Genomic DNA, 23,808 nt, shown 5'->3' with positions numbered 1-23,808 from the left:
GCTAATCCAATAAGAAAAACTCTTTCGGGCGGGGAGTGAGCATACTTTACAGTGGGAGACAACGCGAAATTAAATGTTGTGAACTGAGATGATCTAAAATTCACGAGTGCGGTTTGTCTCGCAATTTTGTTGCTATGTTACCAGTCATTTTACACAAAACATTTCTCAGCATATAAAATCATCGCTAGGCAACGCATAAAAGATCGTTTCAGCGTGTCCGTAATCAACGACGAAAACTAATACTTGATCACTGACTTTGCGCAAGGTTTGAGTGCGCAAAAATTTTGAGGGATTGAATAGCCAATTATTTTCAATTTCAGCCCAACACAATAGACCTCAGCACGAGGCTCTCGCAAATAACTGCAGCCCCAGAGCCTAGTACCCAGGATTATGCGGGTGTTCTAGGAAGACCCTGGGACGAGTTGAATTGAGCCACGTAGAATATTTCCAAGATGGCGGAAGGGAGCGAATCCCAACCAAATAACCCGTTATCGAGGAAATTAAACAAGATCTTAGAAACCAGACTGGACAATGACAAGGTAACAGCATTTTAACACCTAGATGTGTTTCCTGTGGAGCGAAAAGTTGCGATAATGTGGAATAATCTGATGTTATTTGGTAGGAAATGGTGGAAGCCCTGAAGGCCTTGTCGACGTTTTTCGTCGACAACAGTTTGCGCTCCAGGAGAAATTTACGCGGAGACATTGAAAAACGAAGCTTAGCTATTAACGAAAGCTTTGAGAGCGCATTCAGGGAGGTCAAAGAGGTGAGCTGGTGGAAGTTGATAATGTTAATGAAAGTTTTTGTTAATGGTTTGTTGGCATACAAAGTTAAGCTTATTTTTTGTAGAACGTTTTGTGCAAAGGTTTTTGAAAAATATTCCCTTGATATAGCTTACCTGGGGATTCAAACTTATGTAGCTGGGTTTCACTTGATCTAGCACAGTTGCGTTGTGTAGGAAAACAAAAACAGCAGATCTTACCAAACCAGCCACATAATTATGATATGCCTTCTTGATAAATACTTGGACGAAACATTGTGCGACTATAAAATGTCACATATATATATACTTACAGGCTTTGGCCTATGACTGGGCCTACGACCATTTCTGTGTCTTAGTTAATAATCTGCTAAAGATCACGACACAGTATTGTGCTCCCTCGAATGGTTGATGGAACCCTCCTGTATCACTCAGGTTCTCTGTGCACCATCAAGGAAGCACAAGGACATGGTCATGGTCTTAATGAGACTATAGAGATATTGAAACAGAAGTTATATTCCTTTAAAAAAATTTTACCACTCTTATTGAAACTTGTTCCACAAAATTATCTCCAGTACTCTTCTGACATGGTACCAGGGAGGAGAACACTATGATCTTTAGATCTACACATGTTGTGTTGTCAACTCTGAGGTGACATCTCTTAATTTTTAATATTGTAGCAACTTGATGCTGTGCATGCAGATATTGAACAAATGAGTAGATGTTGTACTGAAATGACAAGCCGTCTCAAGGTATGTACATGTATATGTATTGGACACTTACAGTAGATCAACTTGCCTTAGCCTAGACTGCAAAACAGTCGTTTTCGGACGTTTTCGGAAGGTGCGAAGCGCCGTAAGCGCGATCCTCGCGTGTGAAGCGCGGGAGCCTCATAGGCCCTATGGGTGTGAAATCCACTGTTGGCTTTTCATACAACGAATTTGTTCTGAGCAGGGGTCCTATAATGTCGCTGAGGTGACAGAAATTGCTTGACAGCTCCACCCACATCTTCCAGTGGTTATCAATCACACGCGACCTTCACCGCAAAAGTGTCTAGACAAAACCTAAGTTTTGGTGGACGTCTCGTTGCCGACTGTGTGCAATATTTACCTGAAAAAGGGATACCTTGCAGCGGTCCACTCATAAAAATTTTCATTTTACTTTCGGTATGTACAGCTAGCTTGCTAAATACATTGGCATTATTTCTTCATTTGTCGGGGTTTTCAATAGCCATTCACATGCATGAATGACCCCGAGAGCAAGCAAATCTACACACAAACAAATTATTTCTGCACGTATTTTTCCTGTTTTTCTCAGACTGAACAATACTTACAAAATTATAAGGTTTATAGGACATTTAAGTCTTGTTCAGTTCGTATCCCCGAGAAAAATACGTACAGAAATAATTTGTTTGTGTCTCGGGATCATTCATGCATGCGAATGGCCATTGAGAAACCCGACCTGCCCGTCTTCAGTAGTAAATTTCAAGGAATATTGCCGAAGTATTTAGTGAGCTAGCCGTTCATACTGAAAGTAAAATGATAATTTTTATGAGTGGATCGCTGCTAAATCGCTCACAAACGCATCCAACTCGATGTTGTCTGTTTTCCCACAAGAATTCCTGTCTTTACTGTGAAACTGATACGGCGTCTATATCTTTTTGATGAGGTGTGAGTGACATTTGATGACAGGTTGTGTCAGAATTAAACCAATGGGAATTTCCTGTTGCTGGAAGAATGAGAAATTCTGAATGAATTTAATATATGCATGGCAGACAGTCGTATTTTTTAGCGTCTCTCCCCATTCTCCCTCGCCGTTTTTACACTCGCTCCAGACCTTTCGTTCGAATATTGACCGTCGCTCGCATTTGCAAAAAATACGACTGTTTTGCAGTCTAGCCTTAGCCTAGTAGTAACTACCTGCTGATTAAATGTGGTTACATATTTTGTCTCTTGAAGTGTTGTGTTTTTGGAAAAAAGACTTAAATTCTAAATTACACATCACCTAATCAAGAAAAATGAAAATTGTAAATTAGAGTTATGCCCATTATTAAACTACTAATAACAGTATGTATTTTTAATGAAGAAATTCAGATGGCCTTTGAAGAGAATTTGTAAAACAAAACAAGGTGTCGATACAGTCATGTGATCCTTGACACCATACTATGCACACAACTTAAGAGTAAAAATCATTTGAAGCCAATTTCTTGGAAAAATGAAAAGCTTTTACAATGTAGTATTACATGTAACAAATAAAAAAGAGCTTGACCATCTTGTGTTTTGTTATAAAGCAAGCTAGGAAGTGGGGAACAGTCAAGACGTAGGGATGAACCTGTGTTTCCAATTTCACTCTACACTTCTTTCATGCTTTGGACCTTGGATACTTTATACCAAACAAACAAAAGTCAACCTTTTTTATTTGTTAGTTAAAAAGGTGCATCAGCTGCTACAGGAAACAAGTTTTTATCTTTACCAATATGACATAATACTCTGCTACAAATAAATATTTTCTGAAGCATATCTATGTATTTATCTCTCTGTTAAGAAAGTGCTGACTGCTTTGAAGGTTAGGCTCCATGGAAAACCTACAATGAACCTCTAGTATGAAGATAATTTTCTCTGTATTATTTGTAATGGGCTGGTGGCTCTCATTTGTTTTAGTCTGCAAGAGATCAAACCTCAGATCTGATTAGCAAAACAACGAAACTTCAAGGTGAAAGGTAATTCCAGATAAAGTCATTAAAATATTATTTTTTCCCTGTGTTTTTGTATTGGACTCCAGATCAAGCAGTCCAGGATTGAGTCATAGCTTGGGTCACTACATTGCATTTTTGAGCAAGAATTAATCTCACAGTGTCTCTTTCCACTCCGAGTGAAAATACTCTAAGTTGCTTAAATTATGCTACAAGTATAAGCTCCAGTGCCTGTGAGGCACTTTGGTCCAATGTAGAGTTTACCTGTTACCTCTACATACATGCATTTAGCCACATTTTTTCATTCAAGTGGTTTGAAAGGCAGATGGAGTAAGCTGTTTTGATGGAAATTTCCTAGAATGAATAGATGGCCTTGAGAGTACTGTGCAGTGTACTTTAAATAAGTACAGTTGAACCACACTACATGTATATCAAAAATCAGTTTTCTCAAATTTCCCACCACATGTATCTTGAACTCAAATCATTCTCCCTTATAATACTGTATGCTCTTTCAGTCATTTACTACTACATACATGTACACACATGTACATGTTTCTTGAATCCTTTCTCGAGCTATTTTTGTTTCCCTCTGGAGTTCAATTTACATTCATGTAACAGTATTGATTAAATGTGTAATTGCACTGATTGGACCCTGAAAAACAAAATGAGCACATTTCAAATCGCGTGGAACCTTCAACACTGAGTTGGCCTTACTGTGAAAATCCTATGTTAATGAAATTTGTGATTTACTTTCATGTTGATATGTGAAATTGAAAAAAAAAATCTTATTATATCCAGTTACACTGATGACACAACAGGGCTTGAAAAAAGGGGCATCTAGTCATCCAGGACAAGTATATGTTCCTGCTGGGTGAGCAATTTTTCATTCTTACTTGCCTGAGGGGCAAGGGCCCAGCCAAGTCATCTACCAACTAAATAAGAAAAAAAGTAAAACAAGAATTGTCTGGGGCAAGCATATTTATAGAGCTGTTTGGCCAAAAGGCAAGCTAGAATTCAAGTTTTTTTTTTAGCCCTGCACAAGATAAAGCATTTTTTTTCTCCCTTTCTTCTCTTATTAGCCAAAGGATACAGATGAAAGAAACAGTAGCAGATGCATTTATTTCAAGGTTTCAGTTAAAACCAGATGAGGTGCAAGCTCTTAAAGGGACCAGGAATGGTCCAATTTCAGAGGTAAATACTAAAGTTGAAATGTCTTCTCTTCCTATTTTTGCTTAGACTGACAATGTGTGGTTCCAGGAAATATCTTGTTATGGGCAAACTTACCCTTTTCATTGGAAGTTTTGATTCAATTCCCTGTGCACCCAACCACTTATTATTTCATAATATTTCAATTTTTATTCCCAGTAACCATGAAACTTAACACTCCTGACTCTTTCATTTACCATGTAGTTTTGAATACTTAGTGAAAGTGTGAGAGATGAAGTCAATGGCTAAATTAATTCTGGAATTTCTTTTAACTAAAAGACTTCTTTTCATGGTCAACACTTCTCATGTACATTACTGTAAACAATATTAATGCCACAAGGACGAGAGGCAATTTTGACAAACTATGATTCATGTATATATGAAACTTCCTTAAGTTGCCTCACATCCACGTTGGATCATAAATTATTGTAATGCAAATGAAAAAAGTTAGCCTTGAAAAGAGCTGTTAATGTTATACTGATGCAAGCCTGCAAATAATTTTTGTCTATAGGCAGGTCATTTGTCAGGACAAGGACCAGTTTTGACCTGACAAAAAGCCAGTCTGGTCGGACAAAAAATTGTTTGTCGTTAGAAATTAAAAAGAGACATTTGAGACATTTTGGTATTTTAGTGTAGACTCTTTGCCAAAATATTGGTTGTAAATTCGAAGAGCTTGTAAGTCAACTAAGTGTAAAATCGCTACTAGCACCAGTAAGGGGACCTTTACATTACTTCTGGTATTATTTTACCTGTTGAAAATTGACAAATTTACAAACGTTTATACCCCTAGTCACACAAGTGTTTCCAATGTAACAAGTTTCCCAAGGCATCTAAGGAAAACGGGAAAAGCGATGAAACAATCTCCCGCATGGACATTCAGAGACTTGAAAATTGGCTGAAATGAATTCTTCGACTTTTTCTGAAAGCAAGTTTCCTCTGGATGTTTTTGGGGTCAATTGAATAAAAAATTTGCGTAATTAATTAATTAAAATGTGGAATTGGAGGTGGTCGTGACTGTAAATCGTGACTAATCTGTACATTCATGCTTTTCACAAAAACATTTCTGTGGTACGGAAACTATATTTCAATCACACTGACAGACGTAAAAAAACTATAAGAGTTAAAAATTAAACTGATTTTTGATCATACGGACTAGAAAAACATTTGGTTACGTTTTAGAGGTTTTAAAGTTTTTGAAAGCGATTGCATTCAGATAAACGAAACGTGAGTATTTGGGCCGTGTATTCAATTTCCATACTATTATAATCGGGTCAAAGTATTACGACTGAAAATTAATTCCACAACACTTGGTAGCGACAAATGACGAGTAATTACATAAGACCTCAGTTTTTAGTAGTTTTTCAGATGAACGTAATTCAGACTAAATGGGGCTTCATGATCTTTCACAACGCCACCGCAAAATGCGTAAATTAACATGTAGGGATAGTGGCGCTGATGTGATGTGTTTACAATTCGACATAATTATAACATTTGAGACGACGCACTGCGCGTGATAAAATTCTTAGAATTGGAATAAAAACAAAACCAATAACAAAGCTTTTTTGCATAGTATTGTGTGGCAGTATAACAAAATAACTTGTCCCATATTCGGCCACAAATTTCCAGTTAAAATATTTTTTTATTTTAGCAGAAATGCCCGGTCAGAGTGTCCAACCAGGCTAAGCTTTTACCTGTCAAAACCTCAAATTTGCCGGACAATTGTCTGATGACGGACTGTTATTTGCAGGCTTGCTGATGCTACTTTTGTTCTTTTACAGACTTTTTTTGAAGCGCTTGGAAGAGTTAAGGAAATTCACAATGACTGTAAACTTTTGTTGAGGACAAAACAACAGACTGCAGGGTAACTGTGCTTTTGATGGATATGTCCTCACGTTAATGATTAGGAATATCTGCTCTTCAATAATTATCCTTAAATGATCATTGACCTCTCATGGGTTTTATTATCAGTGCTTGCAGTCCATGAGAAGGGTAATTCATTGTGACTGTTGGTTAAACATATTTTTAGGGCATGAGCAATATAACTGGAAATAAAAAAGGCCACAAGGTTGCTTAATGCAAGCCCTATTGTCAACGTTCAAATTATTTTTCCAGAGTTTGTAGTCTATTACATCAGCTGTGCATCTTAAATAGAAATATTTGTATTTACTTCAAGTGTTTTTTGTCCCTTTTGGAGATCAGTAACTCCATTTCCTTCATTTTATTTTTAATGAGATACCCCCGAGATGGAAATTAGCACTTGCTTGTGCAAATCTCAATCCTTTCTTGTGAAAAGAAATGACATTGATGTTGTAGAATTTTTGGTGCTGCAGCTCTTCAAGTCACTGCATGTAGCTTAGCACAAGTAGTCAGTCCTGTCAAAATTAGTTGCTGACCCAGATTTCCAGATTTCTAAAGCTGGGAAAAGTTCTAAAGGGTGGTTTTCACCAGTGACGGAGTCGTAGTCGGAGTCATAATCAGAAGCGTAGAGTGATACAATCTAGTGAAAATCAAACTGACGGAGTCGGAAGCAGAACACCGCATTCGTCTGCGACTCTGATGCTTACAATCCAGTGAAAACTAGATTGTCGGATTCTGAAGCAGAAGTGGAAGGATACACCAATCACATTGTTTGTTTCCGGGCCTTGTGATTGGTTGGTTCTTCTGTTTCTGCTTCCGACTCCGACAATGTCGCAAGAAATGGAAACGTTCTGATTCTTCTGACTCTGATTCTGTCGAGCTTATGACTCTGCTTATGACTCTGATTTTTGATTTTCACTAGGTTATGAGCGCTCTTATGACTCCAACTACGACTCCAACTCCGACTCTGACTCCGTTACCAGTGAAAACCAGCCTTAAGAGTTTAATGTTAAAATTTGTCTCTAGCTTGCAGATAATGGAAGCAATGGCTTTACACCTTGAGTCCAGCTATGAGAAGCTATACAGATGGAGTCAAGGTATGCAAAGCTATAGAATAATATGTATGCAAAGCTATAGAATAATACAGTAAAGGAAGCTAGTACCATAGTTCTCTGGTCTCACGTCTCTCAAGACAAGAATCTGGTGTCGATAGGTCTACAAGAGTCTCATCTGTCAAGAACTAGTGAAGCATATATTTTGGAATAGATTTCAACCAGTTAGCTTGCAAGAAAACAATCAATTTCTTGTGGAGTTCTCTGTAGTGAAGCTTCAAGGGCAGGCTCAAGAGGACTTGCTCCGCTAGACTAATTACTGTTGTTACAAGCTAAGCCAAAAACTTGAATGGAGGTAATGAAAAAACGAATGTCAAAGACATAAGCGAAAAGTTGCATAACATTGCACTATCTTGTCAGTTGTCCCTCATTTACTAAAATAGTTACTTGACAGTCAAGGATGATGCACTCAAGTTTGTTGTTTGTACATGTTAACCAATCCTACAAATAAAAGCCTGCCATGACAAAGTTCCCTGAAGTTTCTTTTGATCTACAGTATGGTGCACTTAACCTAGACTAACATTTAAGAAACATTTCTTTTTGCTGGTTTTAGATGAATGTAGAAGTTTAACGGGTGATCTCCCTGATATTTCAAACATGCTTTGCAGAGCAATGGCTGCTCTACAGGATAGGCCTGTGCTATTCAAGTAAGTGGTGCAATATTTATGTAATTACATCATTCCATATACTTGATTCATCTTCTTGCAGTGTTATGTGCATTTTATGTTTTCTTTGAAGTATTGTTTACCTGCCAATAAAACTGGGACTTTTTGATTAACAAGTTATCCTTTCACAATATTTTATTTTATGTCAGAAATTCTGCTTTTAGACTAAACTGTATTTGGACCAAAGCCAGTGGCCCACAGAGGTGGAGCTTATCCTAGCGTGTTCTTGCATTTTGTATGACCTATTGGAAGACAGACACATACACGTAGATGATTTCATTAACACCATTTTTGTTTCTTAATTACATAAAACAGACAGATTCCATTTTGAAATAAATCATAGATGATGTCAAAATGTATTATAGAACACCAGTGACGCACTCGGCTCTCGCCTTGTGTGCCACTTTTTTGTTCTTACCACATTTTGACTTCATCTGTGATCTGTTACTGAACAGACGCACGGCAGCATGGAATCTGTCTGTTAACTATACATGAAACATCCGTATAAGAAGCAAATGAGCTGCATCCCTTCATCACTGATAGCTCTTACTTACTGCATTGTAGGTATACTTTAGATGAATATGGTACTGCGAGAAGAACTGCTGTTGTAAGATGCTATATTGATGCACTCACAAGAGGAGGTATGTATAGCCCCAGCAATTAATAAATGATCAGTCACTGGTATCTCTACAGTCTTGTCTATAAAATACCCAATGAGCAATTATGAGAATACAGGAAATGATCAGAAGCTGACGGGAAAATAATTGGTCTGAAATGATCAAAACTGAAGAATTGAATTGGATTTACAAGTATAGGTTAACACATTGATACTGTTTTTTTTTTGTTTGCTTTAGGTCCTGGTGGTACTCCCAGACCAATTGAACTACATTCACACGATCCCGTTAGGTAAGAAAGGTTTTCAGTAGTACTTATATACTCTGATTACATGGACATGTATTATCAAATGAATGAAACTATTTTCTGTCAATGCCTTATTCATATCCTTATATTGCTAATTTTGATCTCACCTTTATTACTAAGTTCTAAATTTTCAAGTCCTAGACTTGGATTTTAAAGAAAAGAAAGTGTAGCCTTGGAGCTGACTGGCTCATAGCTGCCGGAGCTTATCCCAGTTTCTGTAGGATGAAGCTTACTCCCCCTGGATGGGATGCTAGTCCATCACAGGTCACACCCCCACAATTTGTTAGGTTTCCCCAACAATTCGCCAGTATCCATTTACATGTATACTCCTGGGTGGAGAGAGGCACTGTAAGAGTTGCACTTTAAGTGTCTTGCCCAAGAACACAACACAGTGTCACCGGCAAGGGCTCGAACCCAGACCGCTTGATCCGGGGACGAGTGCAATAACCATGAGTGCACTAACCATTAATTACATGTAGTTATTGATATTACTCTGTCAAGTCATAATGTTGCCTTTGTTCGTTTAAGGTATATTGGTGACATGTTGGCATGGCTTCACCAGGCAATAGCATCAGAGAAGGAGCTCCTTCATAGTCTGCTTAGAAATTCTTCATCATGTACGTCAAACACTTTGTTGTCTTTCTAAAGTCATTAATGTGATATAGAGAACCTTGATAGGTTTGAAACACATACAGTTGGATCCTGCTCATTGAAACTCAGTTATTTCAAATCCCGTTATTTCAAACTCAAAACCATTTCCCTTGGATTTGTCCTTTAGTCAGTTACTGTTGATAGTATTTGAACTCCCACTACTTCAAACTATTTTTTGATTCCTCTGAGAGTTTGAAATAGCAAGGTTCAACTGTAACTCCATATTCAGTGTTATTGCTCTTTGTTTTATGGCATTTACCTGAAAGTCATCACTGTTCACAGGCTAATATTAAACAATCAGTTGTCAAGAGATTTCAGTGCATAAATTTTGCTTACAGTTAAGTGCATCAGTTAAGCAGGTGAGATTTTGAAATGGTCGAGTTGATGCACCACAAAACAAACATTAAATTGATGTAAGGTGATTAGTTAGCAGAATAAACACACGTAATCATAGCTTGAAACAAGCGGGGTTCTGGGTGATAAACAAGTAAGTTAACTAGAAAATAATAATAATAATAATAATAATAATAGTAATAATAATAATAATAGTAATAATAATAATAATAGTAATAATAATAGTAATAATAATTTATAATAATAATTTATAATAATAGTAATAATCTCATTAGTGCAGGATAAAATTGAGATAGAAAAATATATTGCTGCCACATTGAATGGCGAAAGGGAATTTCAACAGAAGTGGAATTTCCCTCTCACCATTTAAGGCGTTTCCCTTAGTAATTTGTTGCGAGGTCTTTTTTTTTTTTAGTTTGTTTGTTGGTTTTTTTTCTATAATTAAGTTTTTACATTGTATTGTAACTCCTTAAGTAACGTAATGTGTAAGTCATAATAAGTAATTATTGCGTATTGTAAGTAAGGTAACGCCAAGTATTGTAAGTGACGTTTGTCAGACAGTAAAAGCATTATAAATAGTAATAATAATAATAATAATAATAATAATAATAATAATAATTATTATTATGATAATAACAATAATGTAGGGTATTGTAAGTAGGTTAAGTATTGTGTCGTGTTGTAAGTAGAGTAAAGCAATGTAAGTAATTATGTGTTTAGCAATAAAAAATAAATCAATAAATAATGATGATGATGATGATGATAATGATACAAAATAACACCATATGTCACCACCATCACTATGTTATATAGAAAACGTGCCACTAGTTGTGTGTAGGATTGTGCAGGTTGACATGAACCAGTCCAGGAAAGGCATTCAGCACCTTGCACATCAGCAATTAATGAAGAGTAAATGTGAACAATTCAAGACTTTTTCAATATTTCCCAACAAAATCAATCTTACACTATGTACATGTGCAACCAATTGCAAGCACTTTCCTGTTTGGCCCTCTTAGTCATTAAGTAAATCTTGATAACCTCATACCTTACACTTTATTTCGTAGCGGACCAACAGATACAACAAGAAATTCTTAGTCACGTCACAGAAGGAGTGTGCAGGCCATTCAAGGTGAGATGAGATTGAAACCATTTGGCCTTGACAACCTTTAGAGAGGTTAAGAACTTGGTAAGGTAAAATGTATGAGGAATCTATGGAGCAGATGCTGCCTAGTGTAGCCATTCCCAGAAGCAGAGTGAACCTCAAGTCAATTAAAATTGTGCATTGATAAGTTAGTTGAGGGTGCTTTTCCAGATGTGCTCCTAAAGGGAAGCGATGGGAGATTGGTGGGTGAAGCAACGATGTGTCTTCTCTTGCTTAATAAATGGGGGGGGGGGGGGGGTGGACGTTTTTCAAACTTTTGACCTTTAGGCCCAATAAAAAGAGCCTTGGGTGGGGCACTGGTTCTTTATACCCTAAACAACATGCCCGGCACGATCCGATCCGAACCGTGGAAACGTCTAGTTTACACGAACTGTTTGATACTTTAAAGAGCTGTCTCAGCTTTTCATTACCTGCTCGATCCTTGTTGTGCCATTTTGGCTCCAATTTTTGGCATACTCACTCAACCTTTTGTATCCACAAATACTGTAGGTACGAGTGGAGCAGGTCATTGTATCCGAGCCTGGTGCAGTGATGCTATTCAGCTTGGCAAATATTCTCAAGTTTTATGGCACAACGATAGGGTAAGGTCATTGACAGGATGTGTTAGGAAGACTTGACTTGATTGGCAGTCTTCTTAGAATTGAGTCATTTCAACGGGAGGTTGAAATTACCGGTCGACTGGGTCGATAAGACAAACAAGGGGATAAACAACGCACATGATTAAGGTGGAGCGGCTCGCAAGCGACTTTCAACAATAGTACTGTTTTCTCACGTGTAAATACAGTTTTAAGGTATCAGGGCTGAGAAGGATGTTTCGTACCTTAACTATAACTTATGTAATAATACATGAAAAAATTACTCGGTTCTGATTGGCTGAGAGCAGTGCAGTTCAAGTGCAACACCAGTGCAAGAAGTGTAAACACCAGTGCAAGAAGTGTAAACACCAGTGCAAGTTACACATCGCAATTCTAGATTGTGATTGGCTGAAAGAAAATAGGAAATTTTTTAAGCCAATGATATCACATAAAATGATGACGCAAATTTAGTGCGGAAACTTTGAAAAAAGTTTTCTCGAATGAGAAAAAATGGCTTTAAGAAAGATCTTCCGGCATTTCCTCCACGCGAATTTTTTTCATGTTTATACTATTAATAAGTAGTCATACGGTTTTTCTCGTTCAATTTGGAATTAATTTGGAATTAATTTGCACGAGTGAGTTTTTCAAAAAGCTGAAAGCGTATGATTACCTATACTAATTAGCGTATAATCGTGACAAATGAAAATGTACGGCAGTGCACAGTGTCTGTAAAGCGTACGCAGAAAAGTGCACGTTGTCCATATTAACCGGTGTTCGTTAAGGCTTATGTGAGAGACAATATTTGAGCTTTTTAATTGGACACAAATCTGTTTGTAATATGCTTGTGTCCGTATTAAGCGAGTGTCATTAGTGCTAGGTTCCATTATATATCTTAGACATATAAGTCAAAGTGTGTACCTGCGAGGCCGCAGAGATGCCCTTTTCTTTCTGCTCAGGATCGCCTCTCACCGAGCAGAAAGAGGAGTGAATCTCCGTCTTGCAGGGTGTATAGTGTGTAATATTGCTTATACATGTAAATTTTACGAGTATTGCAGTATTTTGTGAGCCCGTACGGCGAGACCAAATTCAAATGGCGTGTAAAAAAGTACGTTGATAATAAGCACAACGCTTTTCTTTCCCGAGTACTAAACGTTTAACTTTACCTTACATTGCGCACGTTCAGGGGAACCGAGAAGAAATCTACTATTCTGTGACCTGAAGTGCAAATACCGTCAGATATTTGTGCCCATATCGCACGTTATTTGTACTCTACGGAGTGCAGTTGGATTATAAATTTCTGTATTTTCCTCAGGAGCCTTATTGACGAGGACGCCCCTGTTACAGTCACGATTCTCGACATGAACGCACTGGCGCTCAAGATGTTCTTTAACAGTCTGAACTGCCATGCAAGCAAACTGTTAGAAAAGGTGAGAAAACGCGGGAAAACTTGCAACCCGCGCCCAGCGCGGGAAAACATGTGACCGGCGCCAAGCACGGGAAAACATGTAACCGGCGCCAAGCGCGGGAAAACATGTAACCGGCGCCAAGCGCGTGAAAACATGTAACTGGCGCCAAACACGAGAAGACATGTAACCGGCACTAAGCGCGGGGAAACACGTAAACAGCGCGAATTACGGGAAAACTTGTAACCGGCGCCAGCGTGGGAAAACATGTGACCGGCGCCAAGCGCGGGAAAATGATGTGGCCGGCGCCAATCACGGGAAAACTTGTAAACGGCGCCAAGCACGGGAAAATTATGTAGGTTTACATTACTGATTTTGGTTTGCTAATTTTATTATTATTATTATTATTTTTTTGTATGAAATGTATTTAGATTGAACTCCCTCCTCCTGATCTCAGTCCGACGGAATCGTTAAAAGAGACCATGAGTTTACTCAAAGACGTGCTAACTTCTCACGATGCATCTGTCATTCCACTGGATGCCAGACAAGCTGATTATTCACGTGTACGTTTTTATTTAGTGCAATACAATCCTTATGCAAAGGGGTCAGTTTATTTTCACAGGGTACATCTTTCCCGGTTGATTAGCTCCTTAATCCTAACTTGCGTAATTACACTCTAACTCTGAGAAAACGTGTTACTATTGGACGAAATAACTATTAAGTGTAACCCTCTTTAAATAAAGTTTGGTTGATTGATTGAAGAAAGCATATAACTGGCCATGAGCGGGGTAAAACATGTCAGTTGTTCCGCCGGTGAAACGTGCAATTGCCTATAAGCGCGGGAAAACATGTGACTGCTAATACGCGATTGGGTTTGTTTTTATTATGCTTGAAATTCACTCTATCAGAGTACCTCTACCTCAATCTTGTACGTTGTTTGTCTGCAGATCATCTCTTGTCTTATCGACCCACTCCTCCAGATGTGCTCCATGTCAGCCAGCCACTTGAACGCGTCAGACATGGCTGCTTACATGATCAACTGCATTCATCAAATACAGAGTACTTTAGCAGTTTACGAATTTACGGATAAACACATCGAAATGCTGGCAGCACAGGTAAAAAAAATGGAGGACATTTGCTGAAATTTATGGCGGCGAGAAAGTTGCGCCATTGAAAGTTGTTACTAACGATTCTTAATTGGACAGTTGAGATTACTTCAAGGCAGGATTGTTTTCCATGGGTACGCTGTTTCTAAGCCTTTTATAGCCTTTATTCAGTTGTTTTCTCTGGTTGCAAGTTAGCAGGAAAGGTCGGGGGTTCCCCTAGAGTCGGGAAATACTTACGAATTGAGTATTAAGTTACGAAAAATATAGCTAACACCGCGATACTTCGCCGGACTTAATTTTCACGAAATTGGAGAATGTCTGAGACATTTCTTCCGTTACTACGGTAACTGACTTTCTCTTTTCGCGACATGAAACTCTTTTAAGTTGAAGAAAAACACAGAAATACGAACATTTGTTGCCGCGAAACTTTCATGGAATAAAATACGCAGCATACAACTAAGTTCTCTCCAAATATACCTCATTTTATTTCGTGTTCTTTTTTTTTATTTCATTTTTTTCCTTCAGACGGAAGCACATCTGGATACGTTAATCAGCGAACAAGCGTCGTTTATTCTGGCTCGCTCTGGTGTCGGCAGTCTGTACACAGTGTATCAAGAGAATCGCGGACAGAAGGTGCGTACGGTCCCTACTCTGAAATCTCCCTTGGTTTTGCTTTTGTGTTCCGAATGTAACGACTGTTGTAACTTTCAGATTAAGCAGTCTTTTCCTTCCGAGGCTTTTATAGGGTCGCAAATTTCCCTGCGGGGAGAGAAGGGTCGTAACCTTCTACTAGTTTTAAACTTATACCAATTGTGGGTTGAACCATCGCAATAAAATAAATATGTTTCTGAGTAAAACGTCAAGAACGAGGTTGGGTCTCTACTTTCGGGGTGTCGTTACTTTCCCAACTTTACGGTTTAATAGTTTAAAACTTTGTGACTTTAACAACTTATTATTATATGGTTAGCTCCGTGAGCGGGCAAGATGAATCAAATCCTGCGCTGTGATTGCCTATTCGAGCGGGCAAGATGGAGCTATCGTGCCCGCTCGGGACTACCCGCCGTGTCCCGCAAGAAAAATTTCCCCGAAAGCCATATAATAAATCCTTTATTGACCAAGCTTGTTTGGTTGAGATGGCTGAATATTGGCCTCGTTCTTTTTTTGCGAGTTTATGGACCGAGACGGAGTCGAGGTCCATAAACTCGCAAAAAAAGAACTTGGCCAATATCCAGCCATCTTGACTTCAAACTTGGTCAATAACCCATATATATCGTCCCTCAGGTGGCGTTGTCGTCGCTCCACGGAATGGATTCACAAAGTGTTAAGGACGCGATGGTGAGTGAGGGATAGTTGTGCTCGCCTTTTTCGCTAGTGGAAGGGCAGGGGAGGTTGGATGTAGGGGGAGGGGTGGGGGAAGGGGCTCGGGGTTGATAGGCAGGTGAGGGAGAAATGAACCGTTTCCGTTCGTAATATCGTCTCTAATAGTTTTCTGATACCGCAGATTTCGATATCGGTGTCGCAAGCTAACGAGACGTGACTTAATGACCAGAACAGGAATGGAAATTTCTTTCGAAAACTTACGAAGATCTTCCAAAACAGGCACTTGTTTTGAACTGACGAGGGATCCGCCCTGTCCTTGTGAGTGGGCACTTCACGTTTTTGTACGCCAGTCGTTGACAAAACACAACTTTTTAACAAACCATAAGCGGACCCTTGTCCTGAGTGACACACGAGAGGTGTCACAGGGTCCGGTCCGCTTACTGGAGGTTCAGTGGTATAGTCCTAACTCATAAGTGTGCTGTGAACAAAAGGAGATAACAATCTAGGGTTTGAAAAGGGCTAGTTTGTAGTGGCACCCATTTTGATTTTCTCTCAGAGTCGCCATTTTGGATTCTCAAGGTTCACTTGACAGTTTACTCCAACCGTCTATGTTTCAAGTTTTCTCATTATTAAACGTATCGTTTTCTTTTTATCACAGGCCAAATTTGACAAATACCTCTCCTCTCCAGACAGTCTCATCATGCCTCAGTGTAATCTCCTGAGAACGACGCGGTTACGGTAAGTTTTCAAATACTTTGCTTTTTTCCCCTATCACAACATCACCGGGCGCCATCTTGTTTAAGTGCGCGCCTTACGTTCTGTGGTTTGACTATGTATGTGTAATTCATGTAATTTATCGTCACTTCGGGATGGCTTCAGAACAAAGTAAGGCTATGGCTCCTTTTCGCTGGCCTCTACCATTATGCAAGATAGCATTTGTCAAAAAGAACTGTAAATATTCCACAGAAACCGCTGGACGAGCCTCTGTAGAGCCCGTCCAAATACGAGAGCCTTTTCAAGAGAGTGAAAGTCAAGGTTAATTTCACTGATTTGGAACAATACTCAAAGTAACTACCACTATGGTGCAGGATTATTTCTGGCACGCCCATCAGCCGGGAAAATGTTGCCATCTTACGTGGAATATTTTTCTCTGTTTTCGCAAACCGCAAACCTCTTTTTGCTATCTACATGTAGTGAATTTTTCTTTGTCCATCACTGTTTGTCATCTTCGCGTCATAATCAGTCGTGTCATACAAAATCAGTCCAATGTTATCAACCCTGTTAAATAAAAGTATGTTTTTTCCAAAGATTCTTTGCAAAATCGCGCTAGTAATCCGCATCCTGCCGCGTTAATGTTTGTTTGTTGTCTTGCAGGGACACAGTTCACAAGCGAGCAGTGGATGTTGTATGCGCCACGTACAAGACTTTATACGACGCCATAGTGAATGAGCGTAATAAATACCCGGATGTTAAGACTTTAGTTCCCCGAACCCCGGATCAAGTGACGTCGCTATTGACGTAGCAATTGAAAAACTGCTACAATTTTTATCACAGTGTAAATAATGAATGGGTTTTCACTTTGCCGAGAAGATCTAAATTGTCCTGTAAGGAAGTCCTTCAATTAGATTGAGGTAGCATTGTAACTGCGATAATAGCCTTGTTCAACCCAGACAACGAATTCACTTACCTACGCATACACAATGTCCACTTCCGAAACCTTTTGCAACAAGCGACCGCTTGGTATGTAATCTTCCATGTTGGATGCGGGCAAGCTACGCACAAGGACATCTAAATCCAAAAACAACAAAAAAAGAGGCCAGCTTGATAGCTGCCGGCTTCTTTTGGAGGCTCTTTGGAGCCTGCCTGCCATCCATTACGGCCGATCAGTTTGTACCATGTCACAGTTTGTTCCAAAAGGCCTATAAGCCATTTAAAATGGAAGACCGTCTGTGCTGTGGCTTGTACCAGGCTCCGGTACAAACGCGTAAATAATGGTCATCTCCACATACGCCGCTCAATGGAGATGAGACCAAGTTTGCATCACTACAAGATAGGAAATCAGAAATCAAGGCACCTTTTAAAAAGACTAGATAGCGGAAAGATTGATGAGCCCGAGCCACGTCCATTGTTAGCTCATTTATGAACTCAGGAACACCCAACTTTCGGAATGAATTAATGTGCTGTGAATGAACAGAAAAAAAGAGAAATTAAAAGCGTGGGGAAATTTTGTTTGGCCCAGTAAAGGTAGTTATGATAGACGGCCCACGCTTTTGTTTCCTCAGGAGGCTCAATATTTGACAAATTTTCATCCAAATAATCGAAATTTCCGGATTTTTGTTCTACAATCACGAAAGAGTTGTCGCGTCAGCATAACGCCGACATAATATGTCTTGCTGCTTAGCAACAATCCTGCCAAACAATCGCGGGCTCAGTTGACTCCTTACGGCCCGGATGTTTTTTTCTTTTTTAAATAGACGCCAGGCAACTCTAACTTCATTTCGAAGCTTAGGGGAGTAAAGCAAAACTTTAAAAAAAGTGAAAAATAAAACTAGACAAAACAAAACAAACGAACAGGAAATAAATAATTACTATACAGCCTTAATTCTGATATTAGGGGTCAGCTGCTATATACTCTAAACTTTGTTTCATCCAGGAATGAGGGCAAGTGTAGGCTTTTCAAGTTTTTCTTTGAAATTCTAAAAGGAAAAACATATCAGCAAAACAGCATTAAGAGAAATTATTCTTTGAAATGAACTTAGAGGAAAAGAGTTATGTAAATATGTTGAAAACGTTAGAACTTTATACAATTGAATAACTTATATTTAAAAGGTAAGGTAATAAGAAATTAAAGATTGCACACGAAGGAAAATTTGGAATAAACTAGGTCCAGCTGTGGTATTTGCTTTTTTTATTTTGTCATAATCATCTATCCAACTCAAAGAGAATGAAAGTAATTTCTTTGTAGACGTCTTCCTAATCGACTGGTCAATGTAGACATTTCAGTGTCATCTACACGAAGTGACGGCATGAAAAGGCGGGAAAACTTGTGCCGCGGTGTTCAGTTTTTGAGGCGAGAGGTGGTGTGAGTTTTATCATGTCAGGAAATCGTCACAACGAGTGAGGCAGTTTTCTTCTCAAATATTCCTCGCAAAAGCTCCTCTGAAAAACTGTGACAAAGGAAACTGTTACGGTAAGATCCGAAATAATACTGTTATTTGGTTGTGAATTTTATATTCGCTTCGTGCAAGTCAAATGACTGAAACACTCGCCGGAGTTTTCTTGTTTACGCGGCTGTCATCAGCAAGACGGCAATTGCGTTGCTCAGAACCGATAAAGTTCACTGAAATCAGCTGAAGTACAAGGGCAAGACGCAAATGAAACGTAACAAAACCTAAATGAAACGTTTTCGAAAAGCTTCGTTTTCAAAATGTTTCGTCCGTTCACGCTAAAACAACGTCGGCGTTTTCAAATTCCTTCGGTTTGAAAAGCCTCCGTTTTCGTGACAGACTGGTGTGGACGGTAGTTGTGTTTTCAAATTTCTCCGCTGTTGTAGACGGCGCGGGGCCTAAGTTAAGCTTTATGAAAGGCTAATTTTTAATCTAAAAGTCTAAGACGGAAGCAAAAGCTCCGTCATAAAGAAAAAAAGCCATAGCGTCTAGATACTTGGTAGCCGGTAGGTGTTTTCAAAAACACTTGATACCCGGCAGTCTGAAATTCTTATAGAATTTCCACGAAATATCATGTATTTGACCTCTTCCTATAATAGTCGTACTCTTCCTATAATCTCTGTTTCAGAACTGTCAAGCGATTTCAATCATTATTTTAGCATGGGATTTGAATAATTTTTCGAACTAGGGTATACTCAAAATGACGATGTTAGCCGATGTTTTCGGTACAAAAAAGATATCATTGCTCTGACTTACAGAGAAGACTCATATGAAATTAGCAATGCCATCCTCAGTGTAACGAAAAAACGGGCCGCAAAATTCCACAGCTTCATTTAGGCCCCGCGCCGTCTAACCCATCAACGGAGAAATTTGAAAACACACTTTTGTTTCAACATTGGGCCTACCGTCCACTCCAATCTATAAGAATTTCAGACTGCCGGGTATCAAGCTTTTTTGAAAACACCAACCGGCTGCCGAGAATCTAGACGCAATGGCTTTTTTCTTTATGATGGAACTTTTGCTTCCGTCCTAGACTTAAAGATGAAAATTTAGAATATTTCATACAGCAACACTAAAATTAAAGCATAGTAGGGCTACGTAAAATGTATCATAAATAATAAACTAGCCCAAACTCGATTTAAGGTCATTCCCCAGTATTGCATTGCGCATCCCAACTGCGGCTTTTTCTTTACGGCTGGACCTCGCCATAGAGGTAAATCGTCATTTTCTCGCAAACAAGTATGGTGACCTATCATTTTTTTCTGTTGTTTTGAATTGAGTAATAAATTTCTGTGTGTGAAATAGATATGGACCAATTCTCAGTGAAGAACAAAAAAACAATCGTCGGAAACGTGAATTTGGCAAGCAATCGTGACTACAATCATGGTGCTATTATAAGGAAATATTGGGTATAAAAAAGGTGCTGTTGCTCCTAAACGAACATGGGGACCCCTCATTTTTATTTCAAAATTTAAGTTCCTATAATATAAACAATCATTAGGCAAAGTTTCACAAAAATCCCAGTGCAGACTCTATTTCAGTGGAATGACCTTAAACTTATTTGCCGCCTCAGATGTTCATTAGGTTATAATGTTAAAACAAACTGATGGCGGGGACTATCATGAAGAAGGTCTTTTCATATGGTCAACTCCCGATAACTCAAACCTTCAAGGTAAATTGGAAAAGATCCCAGTTATCGGGTGTTCGAGTTATCGGGAGTTGAAAACAAATGACCGGTAATAAGGAAAAAACGGTGTTTACGGTATTTCTTTGCATACACTACATTTTAATCAAATTTAATTATAGAGAAGTCGAGTGAAAATTGAGCAATACATTTCTAAATTACTGGGAAACAAAAGAAAGCAAAACAAAGAAGCAGGAGAAGCCCAGGTACTGCGAACTTTACAGGTTTCAAAGAAATCAACATCGGGCTACTGCTACAGAGCTCATGCGCTTTACTCTTTCGAGAAACATTTTCAATGTTTTGAACTACAGTACTGAATGTTTTGAGTTGTAAGCAGACACCGATACTGTGCCTGAAAAAATGACTGAAAATCAATCGATTCAATTGATATCAATCGATAGCAATCGCCGATTGCTATAGATTGATATCGACAATCGATAACAATCGATAACTCACAGAAAAATTTCTTTATCGATTGCTATCGATTGGCAAAAATCGACAATAACCACAATTACCTAATTTGTCGCATTGACAGCTTCTGTGAAATCAGGGCCTCAGTCATCCTGCTTGCACAAAAATTAGTGTCTGTGATTGTTGAACAACATGTGGCCCAGTAAGAAAGTGAAAACTTAACTTTGTGTTCATCCCAAAGCTTGGACCGATTTGATGAACCGTGAAACTATATTATAGCTGCAAGATATACATACATACATACATACATACATACATACATACATACATACATACATACATACATACATACATACATACATACATACATACATACATACATACATACATACATACATACATACATGCATACATGCATGCATGCATGCATACATACATACATACATACATACATACATACATACAGGTATTCATGTCCAGCTTGCGATCAGATTTGGAACCTGGCATTCTCTCCAGTATAAATCGATTCTTTTTGGCGGGAAATGATGAGTGTAAACTAAACTGATCCCAAGTTGGAAATCGAGGAAAAGAGATTCAACTAGCCCGAAATCTTTGAATTCTGTGCGGCTATTACGGCCCCTTCACTTTTCGTTTACACCGTTTGACGTGGTGATCGATCAAGGCTCTGACCAAATTGTAAAGCAATATTGACAAGGTTATCCGTTTTTGTGTGTTATAGAAACACGAGTGGTAGGAGAGCGAGAAACGCTGTGTTTACACAGTTTTTTCGAGATGTCCCAAACTTTCACAAGTATATCATTTTAACTCCGGAGAAACACGGATAAAATGAGTTCCCTGTCTGTTGGAAAACAATGCGAGAAAAAAAAAAGGGAAAATCGCCCGTTTATTTTGATTATCAGAATTTAAAAGAAGGTACTGTAGTTCTGTTGTTTGTATTGAGCTATAGAAGTATAGCATTTAGGGCGTCGGCTTTCTCAGGGGCGTTTCTAAAAGGAGTTAAGTCTTGAAACGTTCAGCCTTAAATTTTCAAATTCGTCTTTTGTAATCCGTGTTAATCCTCTCCATCTTTAACCATCCTTGTTCCTTTAAGGTTTATTATTATCTCTTTGGTGTTTTTCTATCTTAATAAACTTTTATTTTTAGGTTTCCTTCAATTTAAAGGTAATTTTGTGCGAGGCCAAAATAACTCAAAATATCCTAACTCAGCTCTTTTAAGGCCTCCGATAAAACTGACTCTTGTCTTTTCTATTAATTTCAACAATTGTAGCTTTACGGAATAAGATGCAGACTAATTCTTGTCTTATCTCAATACTTCAAAGACCGCAAACGGATCAAATCTGATGGCAGAATCCCCAACACAGAAAACAAAAATTCAGTCTGTGGTGGGTGTAACTCATCTAAAAAAGTAAATGGCGTTCTGTGCTCTTGTAGTAAATGTACTGGCCCAAAGTTATTTCCTCAGTTATTTACCGGGCTGATACAGATTAGTTGCCTGAGGCGGATAGCTAGAACCAGCTCTTGTTATGATGTCGGAGGTGACTGAGAGTTATTTATCAGTTATAAGAGTAATGTCAAACACGAATGTTTTGTTTACTTGTATTTCATTGTTTCTAAATTGTTCGACAACGTGTATGCTCTTATTGAAAGTACAATGCGTCGCGGCAAAGCAATGTTTATCGAGTTTTACCTTGCTAAGCTACCTTGCTAAGCAACATTTGAAATAACGACGAATTAACAGCGCCAATACCGCGAAATAACTAGTTCACAGCGGTCTCATATAAGTACACTCTTTATCGAAACTGTTCTACCAATTAAAACCAGGGAGCATAGCACTGAAGGCATGGTCGATTAGATATGTCACAAGAACAGCTGTTTTCTGACTCATTTTGTTCATAATGTTGTTCTTATTCTTCTTAATCACTACAGGTTATTAACCATAATGATAATGAAAAGAGAACAGCGTTCTGAAATATTAACAAGCCGCGACAGTTTAGACATTGTCATACTCCGCGTGGTAGTGTGACCTTTTGATTTGGTTTTTCAACAGAAAGATTTCTCATCACCTCTCATCCAATCCTTCTCCTTCACAGAAGGACTCCGATCGAAGCAATCAATTCCGACTCGAAGCGTTGTTGCGGTGATTCGTGCCTTATCACTCAGCTCCGGATAAAATTTTCGAAAGTTGCTTTCCTTAGTAATCATGTCTATTTTACTTTATTAGTGTAGATATCGTTTAATGAGTGCAAACAGCATATCACTGATATTCTTCCGGTGCAAACCATTGTCCCGATCATGATGCAATTTAAGAACTAGAACTCTTTTATGCTCTTGTTTGCTTGCTTTACTGTAAGTTTAACTTTCACTTTGCCCGACACTAATTCGACAATGGTGGTCAGCGGGGTGCTCAGGTAACACATTAACAGAGAAGGTGAATACAAATAGCATTTATATTTGTACAAAAGACATATTAGCAAATAGCAAACGAAACTACTCACGCGCGCTGACGAAGACATAGAACTCACGCTAACAACATTACCACGGTTTACAAAAAAAGATCTTGGAAATATCCTATTCATTCGATAAAGGCAACAGATTTAGTCTCATCCTACCCATGTGTGAGGCAACTGTTACTGACTACAGCTATGAGATATCCAAACTGATGGGTTTTTTTTTTTTTTTTGCCAGGAGCCATTATCGGGGACTGTGGCAAATAATAATCTAATTAGAGATAATGTCGATAT

The 23,808-nt window shown here is 38.6% G+C and overlaps 1 protein-coding gene across 1 annotated transcript; it reads left to right on the top strand.

Moving 5' to 3' along the window:
• Positions 1 to 445: 445 nt before the first annotated feature.
• Positions 446 to 19,404, top strand: LOC145492321 (conserved oligomeric Golgi complex subunit 6-like). Its single transcript, XM_081471748.1, has 20 exons — positions 446 to 539; positions 623 to 766; positions 1,441 to 1,512; positions 3,421 to 3,479; positions 4,532 to 4,643; positions 6,437 to 6,519; positions 7,542 to 7,612; positions 8,181 to 8,274; positions 8,857 to 8,933; positions 9,147 to 9,198; positions 9,742 to 9,830; positions 11,283 to 11,347; positions 11,870 to 11,961; positions 13,268 to 13,382; positions 13,790 to 13,921; positions 14,306 to 14,473; positions 14,990 to 15,097; positions 15,746 to 15,799; positions 16,443 to 16,522; positions 17,159 to 19,404. The coding sequence occupies exons 1-20, from the start codon at positions 453 to 455 to the stop codon at positions 17,304 to 17,306; spliced, it is 1,902 nt and encodes a 633-aa protein (XP_081327874.1). The 5' UTR covers positions 446 to 452; the 3' UTR covers positions 17,307 to 19,404.
• The last annotated feature ends 4,404 nt before the right edge of the window (positions 19,405 to 23,808 follow it).

This window comes from Orbicella franksi, chromosome 7, assembly GCF_964199315.1.
Source record: "Orbicella franksi chromosome 7, jaOrbFran1.1, whole genome shotgun sequence".
NCBI lineage: Eukaryota > Metazoa > Cnidaria > Anthozoa > Scleractinia > Merulinidae > Orbicella > Orbicella franksi.
This window is presented reverse-complemented; position numbering and strand designations above follow the sequence as displayed.